At 44.1% G+C, this 17,773-nt stretch overlaps 1 protein-coding gene and 1 pseudogene across 2 annotated transcripts; one reads left to right on the forward strand and one right to left on the reverse strand.

Annotated features, from left to right (window-relative positions):
• LOC111972863 (ryanodine receptor 3-like) overlaps window positions 1-4,823 on the forward strand; it is a 7,937-nt pseudogene extending 3,114 nt beyond the window's left edge.
• Window positions 4,824-7,759: 2,936 nt separating this feature from the next.
• Window positions 7,760-9,061, reverse strand: LOC139028632 (cell death regulator Aven-like). Of its 2 annotated transcripts, none has more exons than XM_070446447.1 (2): window positions 8,773-9,061; window positions 7,760-8,530 (listed from the first exon to the last, which is right to left on the reverse strand). In XM_070446447.1, the coding sequence occupies exons 1-2, from the start codon at window positions 8,867-8,869 to the stop codon at window positions 8,340-8,342; spliced, it is 288 nt and encodes a 95-aa protein (XP_070302548.1). In that variant the 5' UTR covers window positions 8,870-9,061; the 3' UTR covers window positions 7,760-8,339. The 2 variants fall into 2 exon arrangements, with proteins under 2 accessions (XP_070302548.1, XP_070302547.1); XM_070446446.1 differs by having other exon boundaries at window positions 7,760-8,533.
• Window positions 9,062-17,773: the final 8,712 nt, after the last annotated feature.

Genomic DNA, 17,773 nt, shown 5'->3' on the forward strand with positions numbered 1-17,773 from the left:
CATCTTGTGTTCTCACAGCACAGAGAAGAAGGAAAAGGAAGACAAGGTCAAGGCGGAGCAGCCTAAAGAGGAAGTGGCTCAGGATAAGCCCGTTCCCAAGTCCAGAAACGGCCAATCAAAGGAGGCTCCTACTTCCTTCTTTGCCAGCTTCTTGGCTGGGCTGGAGGTCTACCAGGCCAAGATGCTGGTAATACATCAGACATTGTACTTGTTCAAGATCGACTACAGCTTTGCGTATTGAGTGTGGGAAATGTGCAGTAAAATGTAAATATTTATTGTTATTATAATTATTATTATATTGCAGTTGGAGACTGCAGACTAACTGAACTGATTTGCATCCTAAATAACTGCTTATTATTTGAAGATCAATCCGTTTGATTAGTCGGTGATCAGCGACTGATCAGAATTGATGCTCTCACACACATCCGTTGTTATTCCGCCTGCCACATGCTGTCAATAGTGACCTTCCATGTCTTCTTCTTTGCAGTCACGCTCACCTCAGAAGACTGCTATGTATTATCATGACTAAATGTATTATCATGACTAAATGTATTATCATGACTAAATGTATTATCATGACTAAATGTATTATCATGACTAAATGTCTAACTTTGTGTTCCATGTGTTTGCAGAACACGCTGGCTCGCAACTTCTACAACATGCGTTTCCTGGCTCTGTTTGTGGCGTTTGCCATCAACTTCATTCTACTGTTCTACAGGGTAATTTACAGTGATACACATTACAGGGTTGTCTTGCTCTCTCTTCTACAAGATACGAATAATAATCTTATTTTATTTACATTCGGAAAGTATTCAGTCCCCTTCCATTTTCCAAATGTTACTTTACAGCATTATTCTAAAATGTATAAAAAATATATATATTCTCATCAATCTACACACAATACCCCATAATGACGAAGCAAAAACTGTTTTTTAGATATTTTTGAAAATGTATTAAGAATAAAAAACTKAAATATCACATTTACGTAAGTATTCAGACCCTTTACTCAGTACTTTGTTTAAACACCTTTGGCAGCGAGTACAGCCTCGAGACTTYTTGGATAGGACGCTACAAGCTTGGCACACCTGTATTTGGGGAGTCTTTCCCATTCTTCTCTGCAGAAACTCTCAAGCTCTGTCAGGTTGGATGGGGAGTGTCACTGAACAGCTATTTTCAGGTCTCTCCAGAGATGTTTGGTTGGGTTCAAGTCCGGGCTCTGGCTAGGCCACTCAAGGACATTCAGAGACTTGTCCCAAAGCCACTCCTGCATTGTTCTTGGCTGTGTGCTTAGGGTCGTTGTCCTGTTGGAAGGTGAACCTTCACCCCAGTTGATGTCCTGAGCACTCTGGAGCAGGTTTTCATCAAGGATCTCTTTGTACTTTGCTCTGTTGATCTTTCCCTCGATCCTGACTAGTCTCCCAGTCTCTGCCGCTGAAAAACATCCCCACAGCATGATGCTGCCACCACCATGCTTCACCGTAGGGATGGTGCCAGGTTTCCTCCAGATGTGACGCTTGGCAATCAGGCCAAAGAGTTTAATCTTCGTTTCATCAGACCAGAGAATCTTGTTTCTCATGGTCTGAGAGTCTTTAGGTGCCTTTTGGCAAACTCCAATTGGGCTGTCATGTACCCTTTACTGAGGAGTGGCTTCTGTCTGGCCACTCTATCATATAGTCCTGATTGGTGGATTGCTGCAAAGATGGTTGTCCTTCTGGAAGGTTCTCCCATCTCCACAGAGGAACTCTAGAGCTCTGTCAGAGTGACCATTGGGTTCTTGGTCACCTCCCTGACCAAGGCTCTTCTACCCGATTGCTCATTTGGCCTGCCCTAGGATGAGTCTTGGTTCCCCAGATCTGTCCTTGACACAATCCTGTCTCAAACCTCTACGGACAATCTTTTGACCTCATGGCTTGGTTTTTGCTCTGACATGCACTGTCAACTGTGAGACCTTAAATAGACAGGTGTGTGCCTTTCCAAATGATGTCCAATCAATTTAATTTACCACCGGTGGACTCCAATCATGTTGTAGAAACATCTCAAGGATGATCAATGGAAACAGGAGCACCTGAGCTCTATTTTGAGTCTCATAGCAAACGGTCTGCATACTTATGTAAATAAGGTATTTCTGTTTTTTTAATTTGAATACATTTGCAAAATTCTCTAAACCTGTTTTTCACTTTGTCATTATGGGATATTGTGAGTAGATTGATAAGGACATGTATTTAATCAATTTTAGAATAAGGCTGTAAACGTAAACAAAATGTGAAAAAATTCAAGGGTCTAAATACTTTCCAAATGCACTGTACATTCTTGTCAATAACAAGGCTATTGTGTGTTCAACTTTGAGACAAGATTTTTGAGGTGTGTGTTTGCTGGGTTTTTACCATATCTTGTCAAAGAAATAAAAACACATTTTCTCTGTGGGTCGTTTTCCCCTCAGGTGACTGCTGCTGAGGATGATGAGGATGACTCTTGGACTAGTTCTGATGATGATGATGATGAGAAGGTGGTGAGGAGTACTTTGTCCTGGAGGAGAGTACAGGCTACATGGCTCCTATTCTGTGTTTCCTGGCTGTGTTCCACACCACCCTCTCTATCCTCTGTTTGGTTGGCTATACTTTCTCAAGGTGATTACAATCATTTAATCAATCAATCTATCAATCAGTAGACTGGTGTTTATTACAGTCAACTGTTCACATCAAACAACACATCATTATCGTATGTCTGTCTGTCTGTCTGTCTGTCTGTCTGTCTCTGTCTCTGTCTCTGTCTCTGTCTCTGTCTTTCTATTCTCTTCTTCCTCCATGTTTCTCCTTTCACCCTTCTCTCTGTCATCCATTCCCCTCCCAGGTGCCTCTGGTGGTGTTTAAGAGAGAGAAGGGGATCGCCAGGCTGTTGGAGTTTGAAGGTCTCTACATCACAGAGCAGCCGGCAGACGATGACATCACGGGACAGTGGGACCGTCTCGTCATCAACACCCCGTGAGTCATACCACAGAGGAAAACCTGGCTTTGGACTGAAACAGGTGCCGATACTGTTTATGTTTAGTCGCAGGAACTCCACAATACTTTTTGAGCTAATCTATAAGAGGTGCAGGAACTCAAGCAGTAGAACATTTGAGGTGCGGTTATTCAGTTCCGGTAAGCTCCTGCAAAATTCAAGCAATGTGTAACACAATATAAAAAAGTGTGTTGAAAATGTCACCAGCTTCAGATGAATGTTCCTAAAGAATTGAGAGGCATTGAACTATATCTGTTGTCCCTCTTGTGTTTCTCAGATCCTTCCCCAATAACTACTGGACAAGTTTATCAAACGGAAGGTACAAGTAAACCCTTATTCACAACGGAAGTCCACACTAATACTATACACATATAACTGCATAGTGTAGTATAGCAATCATATAAACCCAAATCAAATGTCTTTCCCTGTCTCTCTGTCTAAAGGTCATTAATTAGTCTGGAGAGCTGCATTTTTCTGTCTGTAGGTCATTAATTAAGTATGGAGACTGTATGTGTCTGTCTGTAGGTCATTAATAAGTATGGAGACTGTATGGTGCTGAGCGGATAGCTGAGCTGTTGGGTCTGGATAAGACCGCCTGGACTTCGACCCGACTCAGGAGACGTGGTGGAGGCGCTTCTCTTGTATCCTGGTGAGACATCCACTCTTCTCATATCATCCTAACAAAACTCAAGTCATAGACTGTTTTCTCTGCTACTGCACGGCAAGCGGTACCGGAGCGCCAAGTCTAGGACCAAGAGGATCCTTAACAGCTTCTACCCCCAAGCCATTAGATGCTGAACAATTAATAAAATCACCACCGGACAATTTACATGACCTCCCTCCCTCCCTCCCTCCCTCCCTCCCCCTCCCTCCCCTCCTCTCCTGTAAACAGTGAGTAGCAGCAGTGTATTATCTAAGCATAGTCACTTCACCCCCACCTAGAGTGGAGACCATGAAAACACAGACATTAGTAGGACAGAAATGTCTTACTATTAGTTAAATATGAATTGTTAACCATCGTTATATCAAATAAATCTGATAAATGCACTGGTAATAAACACGTAGCTAATAAACACAGTGAAATACATAGCGTCTCAGTTGAGTTAACCGCTGGTGAGAAAGTAAGCCTCTCATATCGTCACAGTAAAAGACATGATACTATATTTGTGAATGGGTGGGTAACTTGGTTTAATTCAACGTTAAGAAACATCTGTCTGTTTCCTAATGGCAGGTTGAGCTCTATCGACACCAGTACCACATCTGGAAAATGGGAGTGGTGCTGACTGACAACGTAAGTGTTTACTCCCTCAATAAAGACAAACTGTCAACCTAGCTCCTCCCCCTGCAGTGTTTGTGGCTGACAATAAGGCTCTGGATAGGTGTAAGCAGTATAGTCAAACCACCCTGAGGCCATCAGAAGGCTAGCTGGAGCCATCACCCTACTGCTTACACCTATCCCTTACAATCTGCGAACACAAAGGGGAAAGGACTAGGAATTTCAAGTAGATTTTTAGAGTGAAAAAGTGATGGCATGAGCTTCACATTTCCTTGTTCTGTCATGTCAGTCGTTCCTGTACCTGATCTGGTACGCCACCATGTCCATCCTGGGGCACTATAACAACTTCTTCTTCGCTGCCCATCTGCTGGACATCGCCATGGGCTTCAAGACCCTSMGGACCATCCTGTCCTCCGTCACTCACAACGGAAAACAGGCATGTGGCAATAACACCACCAGACACTGTCAGAAGGCCACACAGACATTTGAATCACTAGACTGTAGATCAGKGGGACATCTCAATGCATGTTAGTGTTTTTTGTCACGAATCTTGTTCTGGAGGCAGCTCTGCAGAGTGGTAACTAGCTGGCACAGCCACAAAGTCATAAAATCTGATTTTAAAACTAACCCTAATTAATGCCTAACCCTAACCTTAAATTAAAGGCCCAATTCAGCCGTTTTTATCTCAATATCAAATAATTTCTAGGTAACAAATAAGTACCTTACTGTTATTTTTTTTTCAAATTAAAAGTGTCAAAAAGAAACAAAAATAGCTTTTTAGCGAAGACCAAATTTGTCAAGGAAGAATTTAGCTCGGACTGTCTGGGAGTGAGAGGCCTAATTGGATGAGCCTAATGGGAGGAATCTGTAACCTGAACGTTTATTGGCAGAGGTTTGAAACTCTTACTGATTTGTCTATTAACTTATACCACCTGGTGATGTCACCGGGCAGGCCAAAACTCCATCCCACCACAACAGGCTGAAATTTCAGGCGGTCTTTTCAAACGGCTTTTACATGAAAATGACATTATAATAAATGGCACCATTTCACAGTATTATTTAGTGTGGAAATATATACAGTGCATTCAGAAAGTATTCAGACCCCTTCACTTTTTCCACATTTTGTTACATTACAACCTTACTCTAAAATGGATTAAAATAGGTGCCCCAACAAAAGTACTGAGTAAAGGGTCTGAATACTTATGTAAATGTGATATTTCAGTTTTTTTTTGTTTTATAGATTTGCAAAAATGTCTACAAACCTGTTTTTTGCTCTGTCATTATGGGGTATTGTGTGTAGATTGATGAGTTAAAAAAATCWATATTAGAATAAGGCTGTAACCTAATTAAATGTGGAAAGAGTCAAGGGGTCTGAATATTTTTCGAATGCACAATTGAAATATAGTTTTGTAAACTTGATACAGAAAATTAATGCAACATCTACCGTATTGAAACAGAATATAAAGTATTGCAACTTAATTTTAAAAATGAATGCAATGGCTCCCTAAACCGCCAACGACACCACGCCTTAATAATGTAATGTGTATTTCAAATTGTAATATTGCTGCCATTTGACTTTAACACACTACACAATTTGATTTCACGTAAAAAGACCTTTTGTAGTTGAAACACCTTTTCGCTCCTAAAAGCATTTTAACTACTGTGTATTTCCCTGTCCTTCAACAGGAGTCGTATGTGTGGAAGATGTACCAGGAGAGATGCTGGGACTTCTTCCCTGCTGGGGACTGTTTCAGGAAGCAGTATGAGGACCTGCTTGGGTAGAGAGGACACCTAACACGGACTTTAGCTAGCTACCCTACCTGTAGAGAGGACACTTAACACTTCCCAGTTACCCTAAAACAAACACTGTCTGTATTTGAGAGTCTACTCACAAACCTTACATCCTGTCTGAGGCAGCCTTCTTACGTCACTTCAACAACATTTAATGGATACGTTTCTATCTGGGTAGAGGACACCAGAACACTACCAGCTACCCTACAACACTATCTGGGTAGAGGACACCAGAACACTACCAGCTACCCTACAACACTATCTGGTAGAGGACACCAGAACACTACCAGCTACCCTACAACACTATCTGGGTAGAGGACACCAGAACACTACCCTGCTACCCTACAACACTATCTGGGTAGAGAGGATACCAGAACACTACCCAGCTACCCTACAACACTATCTGGGTAGAGGACACCAGAACACTACCAGCTACCTACAACACTATCTGGGTAGAGGACACCAAACACTACCCAGCTACCCTACAACACTATCTGGGTAGAGGACACCAGAACACTACCCAGCTACCCTACAACACTATCTGGGTAGAGGACACCAGAACACTACCCAGCTACCCTACAACACTATCTGGGTAGAGACACCAGAACACTACCAGCTACCCTACAACACTATCTGGGTAGAGGACACCAGAAACACTACCCAGCTACCCTACAACACTATCTGGGTAGAGGACACCAGAACACTACCCAGCTACCCTACAACACTATCTGGTAGAGGACACCAGCACTACCCACTACCCTACAACATATCTGGGTAGAGAGGACACCAGAACACTACCCTGCTACCCTACAACACTATCTGGGTAGAGGACACCAGAACACTACCCAGCTACCCTACAACACTATCTGGTAAAGACTAACTCACTTGAACCTTAAATGGAACATGAAATCTAGCTCTTCTGCTGCCATTGTATCCATCATACAGTATCACCTAATGAAATGGCAAGCCACTACTGAGGAGAGACTGGTTGACGAAGACGATGATTGGACGTGGTGTTTTGAATTTACATTGTAAAGAAAAGTACTTTGCCTGTTACTAAAAGATAGGTCACTGTCACGGTGACACCTTGTTTGCTCTTTGAACGCAAATGGTTATATTCATTTGATTTGTTATGATGACACATTACCCTTTTCACTTGCTTACCCCCAAAACTGTTGCACAATGTGTGTTGTTTGGTAGAGTGGAGCCATTGATATATGTAGGGTACAGCTTGAGTGATTGAATGTACAAGCCATGATATTAATACCCAATATATTAACTGAGAACCCAAAACACAAGATTGATGCTAGAATGTGAATTGTGGTGGTGATAATGATGAAACTTGACTAGAAAATTAAATAGACCTATTCTACCTTTTTATTGAACTTGGTCCGAATCTAATTAGCTTGGTGAATGAGACATTTTAAAAAGGGTCCTTCAAGTCTTGAGCCCATTATAGTTGTTTATAAAGTGCCAATGTGCCTTAAAATGAGAACTTGACACCCTTCGTGGATTAGATTAGAATTACCTAGCTACAGTAGGGATAGCCTTTTGGAAGAAAAATAAATAAATCTAGATACCCATTGTGTAATTGTTGCTCAGTTTGGATTTGTTCCAAACTACAGTGTCCTTGTCTGCCTGTACACCTTTCTTTCCATAGTAGAAATTACAAGCTGAGGAAAAAAACATGGTTGAAGATTTATTGAACACAGAAAAAACAGTGAACTGCAATTGTATGGCCATTTATATGTAGTAGCTTTGGTAAAACTGCATTTCTTTCTGAGAAGAGGGTGGATGGAAATGAATAAATTAACCAATGCAATAAACCATGTCTGTATTCCATGGGCTGTCAACTAACTCACAACATCGATCCAATTACAGAAACCTTTCAGAGGGAAAATCTGTGTGAGTGTGTGTCCCTTGCCGTGTCTGACAAGCACAAGGAATAGGAAATTCATGTCCTTTGACTTCGAAGGGTACAGCGCCACAGCCAAACCATCCAGGGTAGTCGGTAGGATGGAGAAAACATGGGACTTGATGTGAATCAGTCAAATGGGAGGGAAAGAACTCCCAACAATGCCTTCGTCCAAAGTCGATCTTATGAAAAGTATATTACTGAATCTGCCGTTATATAAGCAGTGCTCCATGTGTTGACTGTGGTGGATTAGAATATGATGTAAGACTGTTAGGGCTGAGGGATGTACTCGTTATGTGATAAGGGCTGAACTGGGGTCTGGACGGTCAGACAAGGTCAAAAGGTTAGAGTTCAGGGTCAGGAGATCATGCTGTCCAGCCAGTCTTCCAGGTCCTCCTCTGTCACCACCTCCTTCTTCTGAATCTCCTCCTTTGCCTGCTGTGTCTCCTGCTTCTTATCCTCCTCCTCTGGAACTAGCTCCTCCCTCTCCTCCTCTGAACACTCCTCCCTCTCCTCAACCTGAACAAGCTCCTCCCTCTCCTCTAATGCTGCTGAAAAAAAAACCACATAAAGTTGCACTCTCCCTAGTACTCACGAAACCAACAATTTTCCATCTTGTTTCTCTGTATGTTGCTAGCAAATTATCAATGCCTTTCTTTAGGTTACTGTTAAGTGATGGGTTGTTGTAGCAACAAGGTCTTTTCCACACTGAATAGTCTGCAACTGTGTATAATCTAATTACAACATTGCTGAACAGAACAAAAATGTTAGGCGCCAGCTGGGTACTCACGTTTATTCGGAACCTCCACAAGCGTGCCAGTTTGGGACGCGGAAGGTTCTGAGACTGAGCTCTGTAGACTGAGCAGCTGGTCCAAATCTTTATCCATGTCATCCACCACAGGGTCTTGGCAGCTGAGGAGCCCAGAGGAACAGTGCCTGGGGCTGTGCTCACAGCACAGGAAACGCCCAGGCTTGGAGTAAGGCCTTTCTGAGCTGCTGGGACTCCTGGGACAGTAAGCTTAAACAGACCCAGCGCTACAGAGTTCTTGTTTGGTGCCATGGTCATAGTGGGTAGCTCCACCGGAAGAGGTCACCTGATAAATAACCACAGGATTAGATAATACATCTGGATTCAACCCAAATACACTTGGTGACTGACCATTACATTACCAATACTTAGACAATGACTTTCTGGGAACGCTCTGAAAACAAAAGAATTCAAACAGGTTTCCATGGTAATATTACAACACTTCTGAATACGCTAGTCTAGATGCCTAAGGAGGTGTAGACGCCCAACACCAACCCAATGGAGAAAAAAGCATCGATAAGCTCCAGTCAGCTTCTAGGCCAACACGACTAGTTCAGCCTCCAGTTCAGTCTGTGGTGGAGAGGCATCAGTTCCTACCTGGACTAGTCACTCAGGTTCATCTGTGTGGGGCCAGTACCTACAGACTAGTCAGCCTCCAGGTTCAGTCTGTGGTGGAGAGGCATCAGTACCCTACCTGGACTAGTTCAGCCTCCAGGTTCAGTCTGTGGTGGAGAGCATCAGTACCCTACCTGGACTAGTTCAGCCTCCAGGTTCAGTCTTGTGTGAGAGGACATCAGTACCCTACCAGGACTAGTTCAGCCTCCAGGTTCAGTCTGTGGTGGAGAGGCATCAGTTCCTACCTGGACTAGTTCAGCCTCCAGGTTCATCTGTGGAGAGGCTCATACCTACCAGCTAGTTCATCTGTAGTGAGAGGCATCAGTACCTACCAGGACTAGTTCAGCCTCCAGGTTCAGTCTGTGGTGGAGAGGCATCAGTACCTACTGGACTAGTCAGCTCCAGGTTCAGTCTGTAGTGGAGAGGCATCAGTTCCTACCTGGACTAGTTCAGCCTCCAGGTTCAGTCTGTAGTGGAGAGGCATCAGTTCCTACCTGGACTAGTTCAGCCTCCAGGTTCAGTCTGTTGGAGAGGCATCAGTTCCTACCTGGACTAGTTCAGCCTCCAGGTTCAGTCTGTAGTGGAGAGGCATCAGTTCCTACCTGGACCAGTTCAGCCTCCAGGTTCAGTCTGTGGTGGAGAGGCATCAGTACCTACCTGGACTAGTTCAGCCTCCAGGTTCAGTCTGTAGTGGAGAGGCATCAGTTACCTACCTGACCAGTTCAGCTCCAGGTTCAGTCTGTAGTGGAGAGGCATCAGTCCTACCTGGACAGTTCAGCCCCAGGTTCAGTCTGTGTGGAGAGGCATCATACCTACCTGACAGTTCAGCCTCCAGGTTCAGCTGTGTGGAGAGGCATCAGTACCTACCTGGACCAGTTCAGCCTCCAGTTCAGTCTGTAGTGGAGAGGCATCAGTTCCTACCTGGACAGTTCAGCCTTGGGGAGAGCATCAGTCCTACCAGGACTATCAGCCTGTGGTGGAGAGGCATCAGTACCTACCTAGTTCAGCCATCCAGGTTCAGTCTGTAGTGGAGAGGCATCAGTTCCCTACCTGATAGTCAGCCTTAGGTCGCTGTGGCGAAGAGGCATCAGTTTCCTACCTGAACTATTCAGCCCTCCAGGTTCGAAAACTCTTAGTCACCTGTGGTGGAAGGACCTGGCATCACCCGTTAACCTACCTGACTAATTCCCAAGCCCCTCCAGGTTAATCAGAGGTCTGCTTAGAGGAGAGGCATTCAGTTGCCGTTACACTCAGACATTATCCATAGTTCAGCCACCTACCCAGGTTCCTCTTAGTCGTGTACCAGAGAGGGCACTCCTGTATCATACCTGCGGCGCCCAGACGGCTGTAGAGTCCCAACACCCAACAAACTGACACATACACTAGATAAACTATTACACCGAGAAAAACATAGACACGAGAATGGGTGGAGGAGGGGCGAAGTTAGTCACGAAACACAACTACAAAGGGGGGCTCTGAAGGCATCCAGGCGCTACACAATATTACACGAATTATGGCACGTGAACACACTACGAGTCTCCCAAGGGCTACACAACACATACACAAGGTTGATCACGGCAGAATAGCGATACACGCATATGTATCACGAAGGCACAACTACAGATTTGCTCTCCGCGAAATACGACGAGATAACATACACGGAGTAATATCACAAGCCACACTGACGAGCTCTCCCACTACATCAATTAAATACCCATTATCACAACACACTCAGTCTCTAAGCGCACTGTACACCAATACATACACATTATCACAACAACTACAGTCTCTCCCACTACACAATACATGAAACATGATCACGAATACATTACCACATTATCACCAACCACACACAGTCTCTCCGACTACCACAATCATACAACATTATCACAACACACTACAGTCTCTCCACTACACAATACAACACATTTAATCACAAACACACTACAGTACGTCTCCACTACAGCAAACAGACACATTAATCACAACAACGACACGAGTTCTCTCACTACACAATGGGCCACAACACTACAGCATCAACACAAGGTCACACCACACACATTCTCTCCAACATAGTCTATTGTTAAAATCAGTAAATGAGAAATGTAGATGAAGCCTGTATACATAAACATGGATCCTTCCTCAAGTGCCCTTGAAATACTTACCCACAATTCAGGATGTTCCGAAAATCTTTTAAAGCTCCGTCGCCGACCTGTCCATCTTATGACCAGACCAAAGTCTATGACTTGATCGTGTGTAGATCGACGTTCTTATCCAACAGCATATGTTCTCAGCTAAAACCAAGAACATTAGGTGCTACGAGCCCCTGTGATAAACAGGTTCACCAGAACATAGGTGCTACAGAGCCCCTTTATTAAACAGGGTCACCAGAACAGAGCCCCTGTTGATAAACAGGCTCACCAGAACAGATCCGCGTTGATAAACAGAGGTCACCAGGAGAAGCATTCGTTGCACAGGAGCCCCTGTGAAAACAGGTCACCAAACGAGAGCCCCTGTTGAAAACAGGTCACACAGAGATAAAAAGAGCCCCTGTAATAAAAACAGGGGGGGCACCAGAACAAGCCCCTGTTGATAAACATGTCACCAGAACATTAGTGCTACAAGAGCCCCGTGATAAACAGGTCACCAGAACAGACCCCTTGATAAACAGCTGTCACCAAACAACCCCTTTGATAAACAGAAGGGTCACCAGAACAGACCCTGTTGATAATACAGGGGTCACCAATGATACAGAAGCCCTGTGATAAACAAGAAGGTCACCAGAACATAGTGCTACAGAGCCCCTTTATAGAACAGGCTACCCAGAAACAAGCCCCTGAGTAAACAGGTCACCAGAACGAGCCCCTGTTATAAAGCCGAGGGTCACCAGGAACAGAGCCCCTTTATAAAGCAGGTTTCACCAGAACAAAGCCCCTGTATAAAACAGGGAGTCATCCATAACATTAGAGATGCACAGAGCCCCTGTGATAGAACGGTAACCAGAACAGAGCCCCCTGTTGATAAACTAGGTCACCAGAACAGACCCCTGTTGTAAACAGGTCACCAGAACAGAGCCCTGTTGATAAACAGTCACCAGAACAATTGGTCTACAACCCCTGTGATAAACAGCCGCACCCAGAACAGAGCCCCTGTTGATAAACGGGTCACCAGAACAAACCCCTGGTTGATAAACAGTGTCACCAGAACAACCCCTGTTGATAACAGTGCACCGAGAACAGAGCGCCCTGTATAAGAACAGGGTCACCAGAACATAAAGGTGCTGTACAGAGCCCCGTGATAAAGACAGGTCACCAAGAACAGAGCCCCTGTTGATAAACATGTGTCACGAGAACAGAGCCCCTTTGATAAAACAGGTCACACAGAACCAGAGCCCGTTGATAAAACAGGCAACCAGAACAAACCCCTGTGAATAAACAGGGCTAACAACCAGACAGACCCTGTGAGTAAACAGGTCACAGAACATTTAGTGCCTAACATTAGGTGCAACACGAGATCGGTTGTTGAGTTACCTGATTATAATTGCCATCTTACGTCCGCATTAAAAGCGAAGAACATTATATGCTGACTGAGTACATGAGTTCAAACTGATTATAGTGACCCTTCGCAACCCTGCCCCAGAATTTTGCGGCAACCAATCGCAGCTCTCCAATGGATATCAACTCGTCGTCGAGTCCGACACCTTGACAGGCTTTTGTTTCAAAACTCGTGAAAACCAATGAAGCTATGGCAAAACGGACAGTTTTCATCAAACGTCAGCAAAAAATATTAAAAAAGCTAAATAAACCTGATCTTGGGGTAGTTGCACGGTATTCCTAAATTTCACACCTGTTGGAATTTTCAAATCTAAAATTTACTTGTACAATTGTTGCTTAGCTCAGATGGTTAGCTGTCTATCTCATGACCACCAAACTTGTAACGTACTAGACTGCCACTTGATATAAAACTATTTTCTCACAAATGTAGTTAGCTAGCTAAGTTAGCCATGTTACAATACAAGAATACCGTCTGTTGGAGGAGTCTGTCTGCTGCTACAGTTAGAGAGCACAGGAGATGTCTGTCTGTCTCTACGCCGTCAGAAAGCACAGGAGGATGTCTGTCTGTCTGCATGGGCAGAGAGCACAGAGAATCGTCTGTCGTCTGCCAAGGTCAGAGACACAGGATATGTCGTCGTCTGCTAGGGTCAGAGACACAGAGCAGTCGTCTGTCTGCTACGGTCAGAGAGCACAGGAAATGTTCGTCTGTCTCTTACAGTCAGAAGCACAGGGAGGATGTCGTCTGTCTGCTACTGTCAGAGAGCACGGGATGTTCTGTCTGTCTCTACGTCAAGAGCCACAGGAGGATGTCTGTCTGTCTGCTATGGTCAGAGAGCCACGGAAGAATGTCTGTCTGTCTGCTACATCAGAAAGCACAGGAGATGTCTGTCTGTCTGGCTATGCGTCAAGAGCACAGAGAGTCTGGCTGTCTGCTATGGCAGAGAGCAACAGCGAGAATGTCTGTCTGTCGCTATGGTCAGAGAGCACAGGGAGAATGTCTGTCTGTCCATATGTCAGAGAGCACAGGGAGAAATGTCTTCTGTTGCTATTGTCAGAGACACCAGGAGATAGACGGTCTGTCTGCTACGTTGGTTCAGAGAGCACAGGGAGAGAAAATGTCGTCTGTCTGGGGGGGGCTTTTATGGTCAGAGAGCACAGGAAGAAAATGTCTGTCGCTGCATCCTCAGAGAGGCGACCAGGTGAATGTCGTCTGTCGGCTATGGTCAGAGACACAGCAGGATGTCTTCTGTCTCTACGCGTCAGAAGCACAGCGAGAATGTCTGTCTGTCTGCTATGGGTCAGAAGAGCACAGCGAAGTTCTGTCTTCGCCTACGGTCAGAAGCACAGAGAATGTCTGTCGCTCTAAATATGGTCAGAGAGCAACAGGAGAATGTCTGTCGTCATGCTAATGGGTCAGAGTAGCACATGGAATTTGTCTGTCGTCTCATGGTCAGAGAGCACAGGGAGAATGTCTGCTGTCGCATGGCAGAGCACCAGAGATGTCTGCTGTCTGCATGGTCAGAGAGCAACAGGGAGAATGTCTTGCGTCGCTATGGCGTCAGAGAGCACAGGAGAAATGTCTGCTGTCCTACTTAATGCCGTGGACGCCGTCTCACGGCGAAATTGCCGTGACTGAAGGGTGGAGCGCGTCTCACGGTAATTGTCCGGACTGCGCTTCTCACGAATATAGTGTGTCCGTGTGACTTGCCGTCTCACGAAGGGGTAAGGTTGGCAGCGGGTGAGAAGGCTGCCTTCTCGACTGGTTAATTGTCCGTAACTCCGTCTCACGTAATGCCGGACTCCGGGTCTCCACCGGTATTTTCATGTAAATACTGCCTTCTCACGTAATGTCCTGACTGCCGGTCTCACGATATATTGTCATGTAAATGACTGCCTTCTCACGGTGGAGGGTAATCCGTAAACTGCCAGATCTCACATGTAATTGTCATTAACGGGGTGAAGAGACTGCCTTCTCACCTGTAATGTCCGAAGACGTGCCGTCTCACGATAATTTTTCAGTAAGGCATGACGCCGTCTCACATAAATTGTCATGAAATGGACTGGCCTTCTCACGGTAATTTCCAACTGCCAGTCTCACTGCGTAATTGTCCTAGCGTTCAGATAACATAACACGTCATAAGCACCTTCAGGCCTCCGTGCATACAAAGCCGTTGATGGCGCCCCTTGCAACATCTACAAACAAAAAATAATAAGTCAATAAAATAAAGTAATTAATACTCGGCATCGACAATAATCCCTATACTCCAGCAATCTAAAAGAGAAACATCGGATATCAATTCTGTATTCAGTTACCTACAATATTACTATATCACTGCCGAAACAATTCTTCAATTATTAGAAGAAAGAAAAAATTCAATTTATTTGAATCTTTGTCTTGTTTCATGATGGATGAACACACTGGTCAGGTACGTACAACAACACTTCTCTCTATCATATGAACACACTGGTCAGGTGCGTACAACAACACTTCTCTCTATCATATAAACACACTGGTCAGGTACGTACAACAACACTTCTCTTTATCATATGAACACACTGGTCAGGTCTCAATCTCGGTCATTGAAACTCTACCACTGGAATAGAACTATGGAGTGATTTCAGTGCCAACAGAAACTGTATTTGAATTACACCATTTTGAATTTGTATTAGGATATTGAATCGAATATCTAACAATTTGTAATGCACACATTGAATTCATAAATTGATGTTGTATTTCCTGATTTTTAAAAACTGAATTGAATGAATAAATCGCATACCTTTTTGAAATTCAATTTCAATGTAATATTCAAATTCAATACTTATATATTCTGTTTCAATACRGTAGATGTTGCATTCATTTTATGTTTATCAAGTTTATCAAAGTTTTATATATTCAACTTCTTAGACCCATTGGGCACAGACGTCAATTCAACATCTATTCCACATTGGTTCAACGTCTAGACATGTCCATGTTCGAGAGAGTCTAAGCGTTCAGGACTGGGATATAGCCATAATAGCTTACAACGGTTCAAACGCTAGAGACCAATTCATAGGAAGATAATAAATGAAACATGCCCCATTGGCTTCGGAAACTGGCAAAAGCTTCTGTTTTTCCACAAAGCGGTTGATTCTCTGTTCTCCTCTACCTTTCCTGGCTTGCAAAGTACCAGGATGTTGTCTCTGGTTTTGAATCAGAAGTTGAATATATGACACTTTGATTTGTGCAACAGTTTTGGGGTAAGCAAGTGAAAAGGGTAATGTGTCATCATAACAAATCAAATGAATATAACCATTTGCGTTCAAAGAGCAAACAAGGTGTCACCGTGACAGTGACCTATCTTTTAGTAACAGGCAAAGTACTTTTCTTTACAATGTAAATTCAAAACACCACGTCCAATCATCGTCTTCGTCAACCCAGTCTCTCCTCAGTAGTGGCTTGCCATTTCATAGGTGATACTGTATGATGGATACAATGGCAGCAGAAGAGCTAGATTTCATGTTCCATTTAAGGTTCAAGTGAGTTAGTCTTTACCAGATAGTGTTGTAGGGTAGCTGGGTAGTGTTCTGGTGTCCTCTACCCAGATAGTGTTGTAGGGTAGCAGGGTAGTGTTCTGGTGTCCTCTCTACCCAGATATGTTGTAGGGTAGCTGGGTAGTGTGCTGGTGTCTTACCAGATAGTGTTGTAGGGTAGCTGGGTAGTGTTCTGGTGTCCTCTACCCAGATAGTGTTGTAGGGTAGCTGGGTAGTGTTCTGGTGTCCTCTACCCAGATAGTGTTGTAGGGTAGCTGGGTAGTGTTCTGGTGTCCTCTACCAGATAGTGTTGTAGGGTAGCTGGGTAGTGTTCTGGTGTCCTCTACCCAGATAGTGTTGTAGGGTAGCTGGGTAGTGTTCTGGTGTCCTCTACCCAGATAGTGTTGTAGGGTAGCTGGGTAGTGTTCTGGTGTCCTCTACCCAGATAGTGTTGTAGGGTAGCTGGGTAGTGTTCTGGTGTCCTCTACCCAGATAGTGTTGTAGGGTAGCTGGGTAGTGTTCTGGTATCCTCTCTACCAGATAGTGTTGTAGGGTAGCAGGGTAGTGTTCTGGTGTCCTCTACCCAGATAGTGTTGTAGGGTAGCTGGGTAGTGTTCTGGTGTCCTCTACCCAGATAGTGTTGTAGGGTAGCTGGGTAGTGTTCTGGTGTCCTCTACCCAGATAGTGTTGTAGGGTAGCTGGGTAGTGTTCTGGTGTCCTCTACCCAGATAGAAAACGTATCCATTAAATGTTGTTGAAGTGACGTAAGAAGGCTGCCTCAGACAGGATGTAAGGTTTTGGAGTAGACTCTCAAATACAGACAGTGTTGTTTTAGGGTAACTGGGAAGTGTTAAGTGTCCTCTCTACCCAGGTAGGGTAGCTAGCTAAAGTCGTGTTAGGTGTCCTCTCTACCCAAGCAGGTCCTCATACTGCTTCCTGAACAGTCCCCAGCAGGGAAGAAGTCCCAGCATCTCTCTGGTACATCTTCCACACATACGACTCCTGTTGAAGGACAGGGAAATACACAGTAGTTAAAATGCTTTTAGGAGCGAAAAGGTGTTTCAACTACAAAAGGTCATTTTACGTGAAATCAAATTGTGTAGTGTGTTAAAGTCAAATGGCAGCAATATTACAATTTGAAATACACATTACATTATTAAGGCGTGGTGTTCGTTGGCGGTTTAGGGAGCCATTGCATTCATTTTTAAAATTAAGTTGCAATACTTATATATTCTGTTTCAATACGGTAGATGTTGCATTAATTTTCTGTATCAAGTTTACAAACTATAATTTCAAGTTGATCG

Source organism: Salvelinus sp. IW2-2015, linkage group LG14, assembly GCF_002910315.2.
Source record: "Salvelinus sp. IW2-2015 linkage group LG14, ASM291031v2, whole genome shotgun sequence".
Lineage (NCBI taxonomy): Eukaryota > Metazoa > Chordata > Actinopteri > Salmoniformes > Salmonidae > Salvelinus > Salvelinus sp. IW2-2015.

Excerpts from the sequence above, each read along its gene's own strand:
- LOC139028632 (XM_070446446.1), bottom strand. The coding sequence starts at position 8,869 with ATGGATAAAGATTTGGACCAGCTGCTCAGTCTACAGAGCTCAGTCTCA. Across the intron at positions 8,534-8,772 it reads TGTGGAGGTTCCGAATAAAC|CAGCATTAGAGGAGAGGGAG; the intron begins GTGAGTACCCAG and ends TTTTTTTTTCAG.